The sequence below is a fragment of the Cherax quadricarinatus genome, chromosome 58, assembly GCF_038502225.1.
Source record: "Cherax quadricarinatus isolate ZL_2023a chromosome 58, ASM3850222v1, whole genome shotgun sequence".
NCBI lineage: Eukaryota > Metazoa > Arthropoda > Malacostraca > Decapoda > Parastacidae > Cherax > Cherax quadricarinatus.
In genome coordinates, this window is record NC_091349.1 from 4355913 (window position 1) to 4373950 (window position 18038).

Sequence of the window (18038 nt, forward strand, 5' to 3'; positions counted from 1 at the left end):
TCTCTCAGCCCTTCCCCAAAGGGCTGGCTGGCACTAGGAACTTTCTTTGGGCCCATGGTGGCTTATTTTGCAGTCACAATTAATAAACAAGCACTAAAAACAAGGGATTATTACGAAATGTTTTGGAATACGCAAAGTAATGCTCACTCGACCAATGACAAAGGCAGACTGAGACGTGTAGTGACAGCGTCCCCAGGCGGGTGGACGAGTATAATACATCTGATTACCGGATCAAGGTCCAATATCCAGAACAAAATTTCGCACAAAAAAACGGTCCTAAAACCGAAACATCTGATAACTGGAGCGTACGAAAACCGGGGTTCCACTGTATGTATATTCCCAAGAGTTAGTTGGCTGTGGTGGGTTGCATCTTGGGGAAGAAGACCTAAGGACTTGGCTTTTTGGTCTATCCTGGGTTATTGACCCTTTGGAGTTAACATTCCAAATAGTCTTCATGTATGCATATATTACATGCAGATATTCAGAGATTGTATTGATACAGTAGAATAAAATATTGTACTATATCACTTAGGAGCATCCGACAAGTATTTACCCTCTGGGGTCAATGGCCACATTATCTAGCATAGAAATTTGCATGCTATTTTATAAAAGAATGTCCAGTTATATATTTCCTGTCTCAGAAAAAAATGCCGCGTGAACATAACTCGATGGAAGGTGGTGGAGGGGGACTCGATACAGACCACAATACAACAATAGGCACTATCAACTCAGGGGGCACGGGTATGTATACTGGCTAACTGTATTCTAATGTGTAAACTATGGAAAGTTTTGGTTAATGTAGTTGTATGTTTCTGCTTTTATTCTTTTGTCAGTTTTACTCTTTTCATTAACTTAGAAAATTTAAAAGGCACATGCAGTATGATCTATTAAGAAATTGCTATAAAAATGTGTTACCTATGATTTGAGTACAGAGAATGCAATGGTTAAACTGTTGGTCTGGCATCTGGCAATCCTGAACTTGAATTATCACCCGAGAAATTATGCAAATTCATATTAAAATTAAGCTAATTACTTAAGCATAAGTACATACTGTGTACCCACACTCTTTCTTTGAAGGGGGGAGAACTTAAATTCTGGTAAGGGGGTACCTTCCTCTTTCGTGGATCAAATCTGATGTGCTATATGACTTCTCCATGAATATAATAATAATAATTCCTATCAAAAGAAGGAAATGTATGAAAATATAGTAGTACCAACACTCTTATATGGGTGTGAAGCTTGAGTTGTGAGTGCAGCAGCGAGGAGGCGGTTGGAGGCAGTGGAGATGTCCTGTCTAAGGGCAATGTGTGGTGTAAATATTATGCAGAAAATTCGGAGTGTGGAAATTAGGAGAAGGTGTGGAGTTAATAAAAGTATTAGTCAGAGGGCTGAAGAGGGGTTGTTGAGGTGGTTTGGTCATTTAGAGTGAATGGATCAAAGTAGAATGACATGGAGAGCATTTAAATCTGTAGGAGAAGGAAGGCGGGGTAGGGGTCGTCCTTGAAAAGGTTGGAAGGAAGGGGTAAGGGAGGTTTTGTGGGCGAGGGGCTTGGACTTTCAGCAGGCGTGCATGAACGTGTTCGATAGGAGTGAATGGAGACGAATGGTATTTGGGACCTGACGATCTGTTGGAGTGTGAGCAGGGTAATATTTAGTGAAGGGATTCAGGGAAACCGGTTATTTTTATATAGCCGGACTTGAGTCCTGGAAATGGGAAGTACAATGCCTGCACTCTAAAGGAGGGGTTTTGGGATATTAGCAGTTTGGAGGGATATGTTGTGTATCTTTATACATATATGCTTCTAAACTGTTGTGTTCTGAGCACCTCTGCAAAAACAGTGATTATGTGTGAGTGAGGTGAAAGTGTTGAATGATGATGAAAGTATTTTCTTTTTGGGGATTTTCTTTCTTTTTGGGTCACCCTGCCTCGGTGGGAGATGGCCGACTTGTTGGAAAAAAAAAAATACTGTCTGCTCAGAAAAAACCATCTGGTTCATAGATTTGTGCTTAATAAAGGGTATACCTGGAGAGGGTTTCAGTGGTCAGTGCCTCGGCAGCCCGGTCTGTGGCCAGGCCTCATGGTGGATCAGGGCCTGATCAACCAGGCTGTTACTGTTGGTCACACGCAACCTGACATATGAACCACAGCCTGGCTGGTCAGGCACTGACTTTAGGTGCCTGTCCAGTGCCCTTTTGAAGGCAGCCAGGGGATCTATTGGTAATCTCTCTTATGTATGCTGGGAGGCAGTTGATTAGTCTTGAGCCCCTGACACTTATTGTGTTGTCTCTTATCATGCTAGTGGTACCCCTGCTTTTCTTTGGGAGGATGTTGCATCATCTGCCAAGTCTTGCCTTCATAGGGAGTGATTTTCGTGTGCAAGTTTGGTACTAATCCTGCTAGGATTTTCTAAGTGTATATAATCATGTATGTCTCCCGTCTGTGTTCTAGGGAATACAGGATGAGGAACTTCAAACATTCCCAGTAATTGAGGTGTTTTATCTCCGTTATGCGCGCCGTGAAGGTTCTCTGTACACTTTCTAGATCAGCAATTTCACCTGCCTTGAAAGGTGCTGTTAGTGTGCAGCAATATTCCAGCCTAGATAGAACAAGCGACCTGAAGAGCATCATCATGGGCTCAATGCTCATGAGTAAAATTATGCTTATCCTTGGTTTATCTAATGTTCCAAGCATATAATAACTAACAGGAGCTGAGGTGATTGCTGTTGAAATTCAAAGGTATTCTCTGAGATTGGGCCCAGTCCCTAGACCCATTGTATATGTGACTATAATCTTGACGACTTCCCATGTTGGGTACATGGTGCATAATAAACCTGTCACACTCAAAGTCTCAGAGATATCATTTGGATCATAACAGCTTTCAAATGAGTTTTTTCAGCTCTATATTTTATAGTTCAAAGAATTTTTAAAGAGGAATTTTTTCATTGAATATGTTTATTTATATATAAATATTGATACAGTCATAGCCATATACCTGTACACATATAAAAGCTTCATTTTGGTACTAACAAGGTTAAATTAAAAAAAAAAATTTTAACATGAAGACTAAGTAGACTTTTTGAGGTTTAGTTACCAAAAATAACCCAAAAAGGCGAAGCACTGTGGCTTGTTTCCTTCTCTTGGGGTCTCTAGGTCCTCATCTCTAGAATGCAATGCCTAGCAGTCAGTTAACTCCTGGGCAGTTTACTTTTAGGTGAACATGGGCAGCAAGTGCAAGGAGGCTTGCAAATATGTACATCTTGCTTTGCCTGGCGTTTGAACCTGAGTTTCTTCAGATGTGAGCCAAATGCTGTGCCAATGTACCTCTGGTTGCTTATCACTAATTTGATACCTTGAAATTTTCCCTTAAGCATTTTACTGATCTCTTGGTATGGTATCTACACTGAACAATTCCTATTGCTCACTTGGACATCATGTGATCACTGAACTTCTAATAAAAAACATTATGTTGCCTCTGGAAGCATGTGGTGTATCCATGTCAGGGACAGGAAACCTGCCCCTTAGGAGTCTGTGCCCATGTGGTTACTGATTCAGTTACTATTTAGACCCAAAAGTCTAAATAGTAACTTGAGCTAAATAGTAGCTTGAGCTGGCTAATTGGAAAAGTACAAGGAACAGGAGCAGCAGCTCCAGAAGTTTTATATAGGAGGGTTTTAGGGGTGGCAGTCTGGTTGGAAGAGGGGGGCAAGGGGATTTGTTTTGAATCAGCATTATTGCTATTATTATTATTATTTGGGGCTTTTGGGCTGATGTTTTGGGGCTTCAGCCCCCTTTCCTTGGCACTGCCCCTTTGTAGGAAGACAGCAAATGATAAAAAAATAGGTTTGAAAGAAAATGTTAGTGTATAGCCATGCTAAAGAACATAATAGAAAAGAGTACTTGATTACCTATCCCAAAATATTATTTCCCTGATATCGTTATTCTTGTTAACATGTCATTATTACAGAAACTTCCTTTGCTGGCCAAATATCAGGGCTGTTTTTGAATACATTATGTTCCTCCAGTGTTCTGACTATCACCCACAGGAGAGGTATTATGGGGTGACTACTGCCTGAAGGATGGTCAGGGAACAAATAATAAAAATATCAAATTACTGTGAAATAGAAGACTAAGATCAACAAGTTTGTAATCAAATTCAATCAATTTACTACAGATGCTTCTCGCTTTACGATGGTTCAACTTACAATATTTTGACTTTATGATGCTGTGATAGTTATGCACAGTCATTAGTCATCAAACTTTGAAAACTGGTTTATGAACTGTTTTATTCCCCAGGTGAAAGATTATTATCACAAAAACAACATGCCCTTGAAGTTTATTTGTTTATTCAGTGACAGTAGTTATTTATTTACTTATTTATCATATCATATTCAACTTATTATATTTTCAACTTATGATGGGTTCATCGGAATGTAACCTCATCATAAGTCAAGGAGTACCTTTACTTAGATAGCTTACATTAATCCCAAACAGGTTACTGGTATTTACTTGTGCTCTTATGTTGCAGATAATCCTGGCTTAGTGGGTTCAGATAATGAGAGTTATGGAGGCAAGTTAATAGGAAGTCCACCAAACAGAACTTCTGACTCCTCTATACAAAGTGGCACCACTACACCCGACATTCATCCTTTTTTCAAGGTTTGTCAAAATACTTTTTTTTTACCACAGCTATTTACTACCAAGGTAGGGTGATTCAAAGAAGAAAATGCATGCTTTTTTTTTTTTTTTTTTTTTTTTTTTAAAAAAGTCGGCCGTCTCCCACCGAGGCAGGGTGACCCAAAAAAGAAAGAAAATCCCCAAAAAGAAAATACTTTCATCATCATTCAACACTTTCACCACACTCGCACATTATCACTGTTTTTGCAGAGGTGCTCAGAATACAACAGTCTAGAAGCATAAACATATAAAGATACACAACATATCCCTCCAAACTGCCAATATCCCAAACCCCTCCTTTAAAGTGCAGGCATTGTACTTCCCATTTCCAGGACTCAAGTCCGACTATATGAAAATAACCGGTTTCCCTGAATCCCTTCACTAAATATTACCCTGCTCACACTCCAACAGATCGTCAGGTCCCAAGTACCATTCGTCTCCATTCACTCCTATCTAACACGCTCACGCACGCTTGCTGGAAGTCCAAGCCCCTTACCCACAAAACCTCCTTTACCCCCTCTCTCCAACCCTTTCGAGGACGACCCCTACCCCGCCTTCCTTCCCCTATAGATTTATATGCTTTCCATGTCATTCTACTGTGATCCATTCTCTCTAAATGACCAAACCACCTCAACAACCCCTCTTCTGCCCTCTGACTAATACTTTTATTAACTCCACACCTTCTCCTAATTTCCACACTCCGAATTTTCTGCATAATATTTACACCACACATTGCCCTTAAACAGGACATCTCCGCTGCCTCCAACCGTCTCCTCGCTGCTGCATTTACCACCCAAGCTTCACACCCATATAAGAGTGTTGGTACTACTATACTTTCATACATTCCCTTCTTTGCCTCCATAGATAACGTTTTTTGACTCCACATATACCTCAACGCACCACTCACCTTTTTTCCCTCATCAATTCTATGATTAACCTCATCCTTCATAAATCCATCCGCCGACACGTCAACTCCCAAGTATCTGAAAACATTCACTTCTTCCATACTCCTCCTCCCCAATTTGATATCCAATTTTTCTTTATCTAAATCATTTGACACCCTCATCACCTTACTCTTTTCTATGTTCACTTTCAACTTTCTACCTTTACACACATTCCCAAACTCATCCACTAACCTTTGCAATTTTTCTTTAGAATCTCCCATAAGCACAGTATCATCAGCAAAAAGTAACTGTGTCAATTCCCATTTTGAATTTGATTCCCCATAATTTAATCCCACCCCTCTCCCAAACACCCTAGCATTTACTTCCTTTACAACCCCATCTATAAATATATTAAACAACCATGGTGACATTACACATCCCTGTCTAAGACCTACTTTTACCGGGAAGTAGTCTCCCTCTCTTCTACACACCCTAACCTGAGCCTCACTATCCTCATAAAAACTCTTTACAGCATTTAATAACTTACCACCTATTCCATATACTTGCAACATCTGCCACATTGCTCCTCTATCCACTCTATCATATGCCTTTTCTAAATCCATAAATGCAATAAAAACTTCCCTATCTTTATCTAAATACTGTTCACATATATGCTTCAATGTAAACACCTGATCTACACATCCCCTACCCACTCTAAAACCTCCTTGCTCATCCGCAATCCTACATTCTGTCTTACCTCTAATTCTTTCAATTATAACCCTACCGTACACTTTTCCTGGTATACTCAGTAAGCTTATTCCTCTATAATTTTTACAGTCTCTTTTGTCCCCTTTCCCTTTATATAAAGGGACTATACATGCTCTCTGCCAATCCCTAGGTACCTTCCCCTCTTTCATACATTTATTAAACAAAAGTACCAACCACTCCAACACTATATCCCCCCCTGCTTTTAACATTTCTGTCATGATCCCATCAGTTCCAGCTGCTTTACCCCCTTTCATTTTACGTAATGCCTCACGTACCTCCCCCACACTTACATTCTGCTCTTCTTCACTCCTAAAAGATGGTATACCTCCCTGACCAGTGCATGAAATTACTGCCTCTGTTTCTTCCTTAACATTTAAAAGTTCCTCAAAATATTCTCGCCATCTACCCAATACCTCCATCTCCCCATCTACTAACTCCCCTACTCTGTTTTTAACTGACAAATCCATATTTTCCCTAGGCTTTCTTAACTTGTTTAACTCACTCCAAAATTTTTTCTTATTTTCATTAAAATTTCTTGACAGTGCCTCTCCCACTCTATCATCTGCTCTCCTTTTGCACTCTCTCACCACTCTCTTTACCTTTCTTTTACTCTCCATATACATGCATCATCACTTATTCAGCAGCTGTCTTGTTAGAAGTGCACAGACATCACACTTCAAATATGCTGTATTTTTAGTAATTTCTTATAAGCCCAGTGTCTTTATAATATACACTCTTACATAGTATAAGTTGTGTAAAGTTACATAAGTAAGTTTATAATACTGCATTTTTTATTCTCAGATCAATTTTTTTTAATCTTACACTTTGATGCACCAGTTACATCTGAGTATTATTCTAAGTACAGGAGTAATTATCCTATATTTGTTCAGACTCTATCCTTAATATACAGTATCTTCCAAAATTATCTTTGAAATACACTGAAGATTTTAAGGTATGAGTGCCACTAAACAAGGTTCATCTTGTTACAGTCTGTCTGCAACCATTATTTCTATAATTTTTTGAAATACAAATGACCTTAGGGAAACTTACTAAATAAACTAGAGCTTTAACCCAATAATGATTACAACAATTTCTTTAGTGTATTTGTAATAAATTAAAGCCTTACCTCATTAATGATTAAAATAATTTCTTTAGGATCCTGCTGGCAGGTACATTGTCTTATACACTTTTATTGCACGTGATGAAAATGATGTGAGCGTAGAACGAGGAGAGTTTGTAACGGTGCTAAATCGCGAGGACCCTGATTGGTACTGGGTTCTAAGATCAGATGGGCAGGAAGGCTTTGTACCATCTGGATTTGTCTACCCAGCAGATGTAATACAAGGTAAGTCTGAATTGAATAACTTTGGTAGAATAATATACCTGTAGTGAATACAGTATTTATAAATTTTTATTATTTATTATCACACTGGCCGATTCCCACCAAGGCAGGGTGGCCCGAAAAAGAAAAACTTTCACCATCATTCACTCCATCACTGTCTTGCCAGAAGGGTGCTTTACACTACAGTTTTTAAACTGCAACATTAACACCCCTCCTTCAGAGTGCAGACACTGTACTTCCCATCTCCAGGACTCAAGTCCGGCCTGCCGGTTTCCCTGAACCTCTTCATAAATGTTACTTTGCTCACACTCCAACAGCACGTCAAGTATTAAAAACCATTTGTCTCCATTCACTCCTATCAAACACGCTCACGCATGCCTGCTGGAAGTCCAAGCCCCTCGCACACAAAACCTCCTTTACCCCCTCCCTCCAACCTTTCCTAGGCCGACCCCTACCCCGCCTTCCTTCCACTACAGACTGATACACTCTTGAAGTTATTCTGTTTCGCTCCATTCTCTCCACATGTCCGAACCACCTCAACAACCCTTCCTCAGCCCTTTGGACAACAGTTTTGGTAATCCCGCACCTCCTCCTAACTTCCAAACTACGAATTCTCTGCATTATATTCACACCACACATTGCTCTCAGACATGACATCTCCACTGCCTCCAGCCTTCTCCTCGCTGCAACATTCATCACCCATGCTTCACACCCATATAAGAGCGTTGGTAAAACTATACTCTCATACATTCCCCTCTTTGCCTCCAAGGACAAAGTTCTTTGTCTCCACAGACTCCTAAGTGCACCACTCACCCTTTTCCCCTCATCAATTCTATGATTCACCTCATCTTTCATGGACCCATCCGCTGACACGTCCACTCCCAAATATCTGAATACATTCACCTCCTCCATACTCTCTCCCTCCAATCTGATATCCAATCTTTCATCACCTAATCTTTTTGTTATCCTCATAACCTTACTCTTTCCTGTATTCACTTTCAATTTTCTTCTTTTGCACACCCTACCAAATTCATCCACCAATCTCTGCAACTTCTCTTCAGAATCTCCCAAGAGCACAGTGTCATCAGCAAAGAGCAACTGTGACAACTCCCACTTTATGTGTGATTCTTTATCTTTTAACTCCATGCCTCTTGCCAAGACCCTCGCATTTACTTCTCTTACAACCCCATCTATAAATATATTAAACAACCACGGTGACATCACACATCCTTGTCTAAGGCCTACTTTTACTGGGAAATAATTTCCCTCTTTCCTACATACTCTAACTTGAGCCTCACTATCCTCGTAAAAACTCTTCACTGCTTTCAGTAACCTACCTCCTACACCATACACCTGCAACATCTGCCACATTGCCCCCCTATCCACCCTGTCATATGCCTTTTCCAAGTCCATAAATGCCACAAAGACCTCTTTAGCCTTATCTAAATACTGTTCACTTATATGTTTCACTGTAAACACCTGGTCCACACACCCCCTACCTTTCCTAAAGCCTCCTTGTTCATCTGCTATCCTATTCTCCATCTTACTCTTAATTCTTTCAATAATAACTCTACCATACACTTTGCCAGGTATACTCAACAGACTTATCCCCCTATAATTTTTGCACTCTCTTTTATCCCCTTTGCCTTTATACAAAGGAACTATGCATGCTCTCTGCCAATCCCTAGGTACCTTACCCTCTTCCATACATTTATTAAATAATTGCACCAACCACTCCAAAACTATATCCCCACCTGCTTTTAACATTTCTATCTTTATCCCATCAATCCCGGCTGCCTTACCCCCTTTCATTTTACCTACTACCTCACGAACTTCCCCCACACTCACAACTGGCTCTTCCTCACTCCTACAAGATGTTGTTCCTCCTTGCCCTATACACGAAATCACAGCTTCCCTATCTTCATCAACATTTAACAATTCCTCAAAATATTCCCTCCATCTTCCCAATACCTCTAACTCTCCATTTAATAACTCTCCTCTCCTATTTTTAACTGACAAATCCATTTGTTCTCTAGGCTTTCTTAACTTGTTAATCTCACTCCAAAACTTTTTCTTATTTTCAACAAAATTTGTTGATAACATCTCACCCACTCTCTCATTTGCTCTCTTTTTACATTGCTTCACCACTCTCTTAACCTCTCTCTTTTTCTCCATATACTCTTCCCTCCTTGCATCACTTCTACTTTGTAAAAACTTCTCATATGCTAACTTTTTCTCCCTTACTACTCTCTTCACATCATCATTCCACCAATCGCTCCTCTTCCCTCCCGCACCCACTTTCCTGTAACCACAAACTTCTGCTGAACACTCTAACACTACATTTTTAAACCTACCCCATACCTCTTCGACCCCATTGCCTATGCTCTCATTAGCCCATCTATCCTCCAATAGCTGTTTATATCTTACCCTAACTGCCTCCTCTTTTAGTTTATAAACCTTCACCTCTCTCTTCCCTGATGCTTCTATTCTCCTTGTATCCCATCTACCTTTTACTCTCAGTGTAGCTACAACTAGAAAGTGATCTGATATATCTGTGGCCCCTCTATAAACATGTATATCCTGAAGTCTACTCAACAGTCTTTTATCTACCAATACATAATCCAACAAACTACTGTCATTTCGCCCTACATCATATCTTGTATACTTATTTATCCTCTTTTTCTTAAAATATGTATTACCTATAACTAAACCCCTTTCTATACAAAGTTCAATCAAAGGGCTCCCATTATCATTTACACCTGGCACCCCAAACTTACCTACCACACCCTCTCTAAAAGTTTCTCCTACTTTAGCATTCAGGTCCCCTACCACAATTACTCTCTCACTTGGTTCAAAGGCTCCTATACATTCACTTAACATCTCCCAAAATCTCTCTCTCTCCTCTGCATTCCTCTCTTCTCCAGGTGCATACACGCTTATTATGACCCACTTCTCGCACCCAACCTTTACTTTAATCCACATAATTCTTGAATTTACACATTCATATTCTCTTTTCTCCTTCCATAACTGATCATTCAACATTACTGCTACCCCTTCCTTTGCTCTAACTCTCTCAGATACTCCAGATTTAATCCCATTTATTTCCCCCCACCGAAACTCCCCTACCCCCTTCAGCTTTGTTTCGCTTAGGGCCAGGACATCCAACTTCTTTTCATTCATAACATCAGCAATCGTCTGTTTCTTGTCATCTGCACTACATCCATGCACATTTAAGCATCCCAGTTTTATAAAGTTTTTCTTCTTCTCTTTTTTAGTAAATGTCTACAGGAGAAGGGGTTACTAGCCCATTGCTCCCGGCATTTTAGTCGCCTCATACGACACGCATGGCTTACGGAGGAAAGATTCTTTTCCACTTCCCCATGGACAATAGCAGAAATAAAGAGGAACAAGAGCTATTTAGAAAAAGGAGAAAAACCTAGATCTTTCTTCTTCTTTCAACACACCGGCCGTATCCCACCGAGGCGGGGTGGCCCAAAAGGAAAAACGAAAGTTTCTCCTTTTACATTTAGTAATATATACAGGAGAAGAGGTTACTAGCCCCTTGCTCCCGGCATTTTAGTTGCCTCTTACAACACGCATGGCTTACGGAGGAAGAATTCTGTTCCACTTCCCCATGGAGATAAGAGGAAATAAACAAGAATAAGAACTAGAAAGAAAATAGAAGAAAACCCAGAGGGGTGTGTATATATGTGCTTGTACATGTATGTGTAGTGTGACCTAAGTGTAAGTAGAAGTAACAAGACGTACCTGAAATCTTGCATGTTCATGAGACAGAAAAAAGGACACCAGCAATCCTACCATCATGTAAAACAATTACAGGCTTTCGTTTTACACTCACTTGGCAGGACGGTAGTACCTCCCTGGGTGGTTGCTGTCTACCAACCTACTACCTATTTATAAATTGTATACTGTATTATGATTACAGCATGTGGATTCTGTATGTGAACTCTAATTATGGAGAAAACTGTAGTTCTCTCCATAATTAGTAAGTAGTAAGGTGATGAGGATAACAAAAAGATTAGGTGATGAAAGATTGGATATCAGAGTGGAGGGAGAGAGTATGAAGGAGGTGAATCATAGAATTGATGAGGGGAAAATGGTGAGTGGTGCACTGAGGAGTCTTTGGAGACAAAGAACTTTGTCTGTGGAAGCAAAGAGGGAAATGTATGAGAGCATAGTTATACCAACACTCTTATATAGGTATGAAGCATGGGTGATGAATGTTGCAACAAAGAAGTAGATGAATGGTTCAGAGAACTGACATGTTGTTGAATTAGACACATGTGCAACTCTTGAGTATCTTTATTGAGGAAATGTTTCGCCACACAGTGGCTTCATCAGTCCATACAAAGGAGAAACTTGAAGAACAGGAGGAGAATGAGGTAATCAGTCCCTCAGCCTTGAGTCGATGTGGACAGTCCATCAATCTTGATGGACTGACCACATCGACAGTCCATCAATCTTGATGGACTGACCACATCGACTCAAGGCTGAGGGACTGATTACCTCATTCTCCTCCTGTTCTTCAAGTTTCTCCTTTGTATGGACTGATGAAGCCACTGTGTGGCGAAACATTTCCTCAATAAAGATACCCAAGAGTTGCACATGTGTCTAATTCAACAACAAAGAGAAGGCTGGAGGCAGTGGAGATGTCATGTCTGAGGGCAATGTGTGGTGTGAATATAATGCAGAGAATTCGTAGTTTGGAAATTGGGAGGAGGTGCGGGATTACCAAAAGTATTATCCAGAAGGCTGAGGAAGTGTTGAGGTGGTTCAGACATGTAGGGAGGATGGAACAAAATAGAATGACTTTGAGAGTGTATAAATCTGAAGTGGAGGGAAGGCGGGGTAGGGATCGGCCTAGGAAAGATTGGAGGGAGTGGGTAAAGTAGGTTTTGTGTGCTAGGGGCTTGAACTTCCAGCAAGCATGCTTGAGCGTATTTGATAGCAGTGAATGGAGACAAATGGTTTTTAATACTTGATGTGCTCTTGGAGTGTGAGTGAACTAGCATTTATGAAGGGATTCGGGGAAGCCGGCAGGCCGGACTTGAGTCCTGGAGATTGGACGTACAGTGTTTACACTCTGAAGGAGGGGTGTTAATGTTGCAGTTTTATAACTGTAGTGTAAGCACAACTCTGGCAAGACAGTGATGGAGTGAATGATGAAAGTTTTTCTTTCTCAGGCCACCCTGCCTTGGTGGGAATCAGCCGATGTGTTAATAAAGAAAGAATAACTATAACTTAGCGGGCAGAGATAGGCTTGAAAAGTCTATTGTTTATGCTTAGAAAACATTCATTTGGTAAACCCTTGATTTAATGGAGTTACAAGGGCAAGCAGGTGGTTGGTAATGGTGACTAGCATATAGAGATAAGATTGTTTTCCCATGATCATTGAAGTAATGTACAATTCATAATCAACAGACTGTCTCTTGTTTCCACATCAGTTGACCCAGTAAATTTTGTCTTGTATTTCCAAAGTCCATTAAGTATCAAAGTCTGTTAAACCAGCAATTTTCTTTAACAATATTTGGTAGAATAAAAAGTCTTAGTATATGGCAGAAGCAATTCACAACTAACCACAATTGGGATTATTATTATTATTGGGAGAGGAAATTTAAGTAACACTTCAGTTTGCCTTTGACCATTCACTGTGATAATGTTAGAATCAACTAAGTGGTTTTATTAATTTGTTTTTAATTGTGTTTCTCAGGTTGTCACTGACTCTTAGCCAATTGGTGTGAGGGATTCTGTAAACTGTTTCAATTGTTATTAAATTATTAGTATTTGTTATGAGAGATGCTCAGATACGACAGTTTAAAAGTCAACCTCCAAACTGCCACTATCCCAAACCCATCCTTTAAAGTGCAGGCATTGTACTCCACATTTCCAGTACTCAAATCCGGCTAACTGGTTTCCCTGAATCCCTTCACAAAATATTACCCTGCTGACACTCCAACAGTTCATCAGGTATTATAACTGTAATCAGTAATGCATGGGAAGGTTCACATGCCATTACCCACAAGAGCAAGGGACCCAAAGAAAATACTTACTGTCTTATTACCTGATTGTTTTTCCATAAGTGTAAGAACAGCACAATTTAACCCTTTGACTGTCGCAGCCGTATATATACGTCTTACGAGGTACTGTGTTTGACGTATATATACATGTACTCATAAATTCTAGCGGCTTCAAATCAAGCAGGAGAAAGCTGGTAGGCCCACATGTGAGAGAATGGGTCTGTGTGGTCAGTGTGCACCATATAAAAAAAAATCCTGGAGCACGCAGTGCATAATGGGGAAAAAAAAACTCCGACCGTTTTTTTTTAATTAAAATGCCGACTTTGTGGTCTATTTTCATATAGTATTTATGGTTGTATTCTCGTTTTCTTGGTCTCATTTGATAGAATGGAAAACATATTATAGAAATAGAGGTGATTTTGATTGATTTTACTATAAAAAGAACCTAGAAATGGAGCTCAAAGTACGGGAAATGTTTGATTTTTGCCAATGTTCAAAAGTAAACAAATGATGCCATTGTCCAATAAATGTCCAACTAGCCATTCTGATATGCAGTCATGAATGGGTTGATGTTATTTATACAATTATTACAGTATTGTAGTAGTCTGCATAATAGTAAATCTTCTATTTTTTGTTTGAATAAAAATTCAAAATAGAAAGCAAGAGTAATATCAGAGGGGCCTGGAGACATGACTGATGAACAAAGAAAATGTTATTTTAGAGCCAGGAATGTCTGCATTGTTCATTCTGGACCTTATTTTGAAATTGTCATATTTTTTAGTTTTTGTGAAATTGGCCAAATTGCAAATTTCTGACCACATTATTAGGTAGTTGAAATCGGTAAATGGGCAGTTTCTTGTACTCAATCGATAGAAAAAATGGAGTTCTAAAGAAATAGCTATGAGCTTGGGCAACTGGAATAATGGAATTAGCCGAAAATAGGGCTCAAAGTGGGCGGAATCGCCGATTTATAAACAGCACCGAGGTCGCTAACTTCGCGAGAGCGTAATTCTGTCAGTTTTCCATAAAATTTCGTTTTTTTTTTTGGTGTAATTACAATCGGGAAAAGATTCTCTATCATTTCATAAGAAAAAATAATTTTTTTTTTTTTTTAAATTTTGCAACACCAGGAGACACCTCAGGATTGGGGGTTGCAACAGTCAAAGGGTTAAATGATCCACTAAATCATATCTCCACAGATCCTTAACCCTTTGAGGGTCGACAGGCCCTCTCTGAAACTCGTTCTCAGGGTCAGCCAAATTTAATAAAAAAAAAAAAATTATTTTCTCTTATGAAAAGATAGAGAATCTTTTCCCATCATAAAGACACCAAAAGTTTGAAATTTGATAGAAAACTTACGGAATTATGCTCTCACAAAGTTAGCGGTCTCGGCGATGTTTACGCATCGGCGATTTTGCCCACTTTGAACCCCATTTTCGGCCAATTTCACTGTACTAGTCGACAAAAAACATGAATATTTCACTAGAACTCCATTTTTACTATCGAATGGGTGCAAGAAACCACCCATTTATGAAATTCAACTATCCAGTACAGTGGTCAGAATTTAGCAATTTTGCCAATTTCACACAAATTTCAAAAGATGCCAATTTCTGAATAGGGTCCAGAATAAACAAGAAAGACATTCCTGGCACTAAAATGACATTTCCTCTAGTCATTAGTCACGTCTCAAGGCCCCTCTTATATTCTTTTGCTTTCCACTTTGAATTTTTATTCTCACAAAAAATATAAGATTTACTGTTATGCAGACTACTGCATTAGTGTAAAAAATGGTATAAATATTATTGGTGCACTTGTGAAAGAATATTAGACTCACCAGTTGACGTGTATTGCACGCTTGACACGATTTGTTTACTTTTGAAGTTTGGTAAAAATCGAACATTTCTGCTACTTTGAGCTCAATTTCAAGGCACCTTTCATTGTAAAACCAGTCAAAATCATCTCAATTTCTGTAATATGTCTTCCATTCTATAAAATGAGACCAAGAAAACTAGAATACAACAATAAATACCATACGAAAATACACTGCAAAGTCGCTGATTTATTCCAAAAAAATGGTAAAAGTTTTTTTTTTCTCATTATGCACTGTGTGCTGCAGGATTTTTTTTAGACTGTGCACACTGACCACATAGACCCATTCTTTCATATGAAGGCCTACCAGCTTACTCCCACTAGATTTGAGGCCGCTAGAATTTATGCGTACTAGTACGTCAAAAACCCCTACGCGTAAGACGTACTAGTACGACCAAAACCCTCAAAGGGTTAAAAATGCACATCTTATCATATACATAGTATTACATAGTGTTATAGTAGAATGTACAGCATAGGGCCTTAGACGTGGCTTATAAGCCACCAGCAGCGAATGCATCTACTATAAATCCAAGGAAACAGAATGGTTATCTGGTAAAACACGTGGGACATGCACCCTTGACCATCCCAAAAAATGCCACATGCGCATGACAACAGTAGAGTGCAACTTCCCCTCCTGTAACTTATTTCAGCTAGAAATGTGTCACTCATCAATCCATGAAAGAAAATGTTACAACGCATACTGCCAGGCACATCACCTAAAGGGGACTAGAAGACACAGACCAGCCAGACTATGGGAAACAAGAAACGGGATCCACAATCTCTCCAGGGACAGGTTTTTTAGGGCAAGGAGGGAAAAAGACTGGTAAGAAATGACAATAATCCTACACCAACTGAAAACACTTCTGGAGCAGAGGCACAGACATTGGCCTCTACTTCAGAACAACAGATATTAGAGCCAGCAAATAAAACCCCCCTAAATTCCACCAATATAATGACATTTGTCTTTGCAAACATACAGGGTCTAAATCCATCAAAAAATAACAAAATTCCTTACATCAAGGGACTGCTCATGGAGTCAAATGCAATGTTTGCAGCATTCACAGAGCCCCACATAAAGGATCATTATGACAACGAAATATGGATCCCAGGTTATAACTTATTCTGATGCGACAGACTAAACAGGCAACGAAGGGGGTGTTGGCCTATATGTCACAGAGTTGCTCATTTGCACATAACTACTAAACACCTCAAATGATGTAGTTGAAGTTTTGGTGGTAAAGATTGAAAACCAAAACCTTGTCATTGTGGTGGTATACAAGCCACCAGATGCAACTTCCCAGCAGTTCCAGGAGCAGCTTGTGAAAATTGACCACTGCCTAGAAAATCTCCCAACTCCTGCCCCAAACATCTTACTACTACGAGATTTCAACTTGAGACACCTAAAATGAAGAAGTATAGCAAACACTGTTTTAGCAGAGATCACCCCAAGAGGCAGCTCAGATGAAAATTCACACACACATGAACTATTAAATCTCTGCACCAAATTCACCTTAAACCAGCAAATAGTAGAGCCTACATGACTAGAAAATATGCTGGACATCATCTTCACTAACAACGATGATCTGATAGGTAATATAACAGTATCAAAGACAATACACTCAGATCACAACATAATGCACAGGGCTCCTGACCAGCAAAATGTGAGCAGTCACGAAAGTCACTTCACAAAATTCAATTTCAATAACAAAAACATACAATGGGATAAAGTAAACCATGTCCTAAATGAAACAAGCTGGGAAGATATCCTAAACAACATGGATCTGAACATTTGCCTTGAAAAAATTAATTCTGTGGTTCTTGAGATCTGCTCAAGACACAGTCCATTAAGAAAAAGAAAGAGAAGATGTAAACTAGAAAGAGAGAGACGCTCCCTATACAGACCAAGGCGAAGAGTCACAGAGCTGCTGAGTGGGGCCAGTATATCTGAAATACAAAGGGAGGCACTAGTCAAGGAAATTGTAAATATCAAACTTAAGCTGAAGGAATCTTACAGGAGACAAGAATCACAGGAAGAACTAAAAGCCATAAAGGAAATTGAAAATAACCCAAAATACTTCTTCTCTTATGCCAAATCTAAGGGAAAAACAACATCCAGTATTGGGCACGTGCTTAGGCGGGATGGGACATACACAGATGATAGCCAAGATACTGAAGTCCCAATATGACTCAGTGTTCAGCGAGCCACTGCCCAGACTAAGGGTCGACAAACCAAATGAATTCTTTATGAACGAAACCCAAAATTTGGACATCCCAAAAATCTCAGATATTATCCTAACTCCACAAGACTTTGAAGAGGCAATAAATGACATGCCCATGCACTCTGCCTCAAGCCCAGACTCATGGAACTCCGTGTTCATCAAGAACTGCAAGAAGCCCCTATTTAGCATTTTAAGGAGTTGAGCATGGACGCAAGGGTCATCCCACACACTAAAAACAACAGA

General features: G+C 39.6%; 1 protein-coding gene across 4 annotated transcripts in view; it reads left to right on the plus strand.

The window, feature by feature from the left end:
* Positions 1 to 18038, plus strand: part of Dlish (Dachs ligand with SH3s) — a 34481-nt gene that overhangs the window by 9940 nt on the left and 6503 nt on the right. For all 4 annotated transcript variants that reach the window (XM_070097548.1, XM_070097550.1, XM_070097547.1 and 1 more), the window contains exons 4-6: positions 642 to 741; positions 4527 to 4657; positions 7483 to 7672. In XM_070097548.1, coding sequence (XP_069953649.1) covers positions 642 to 741; positions 4527 to 4657; positions 7483 to 7672 — 421 coding nt within the window. The remainder of the gene's footprint in view (positions 1 to 641; positions 742 to 4526; positions 4658 to 7482; positions 7673 to 18038) is intronic.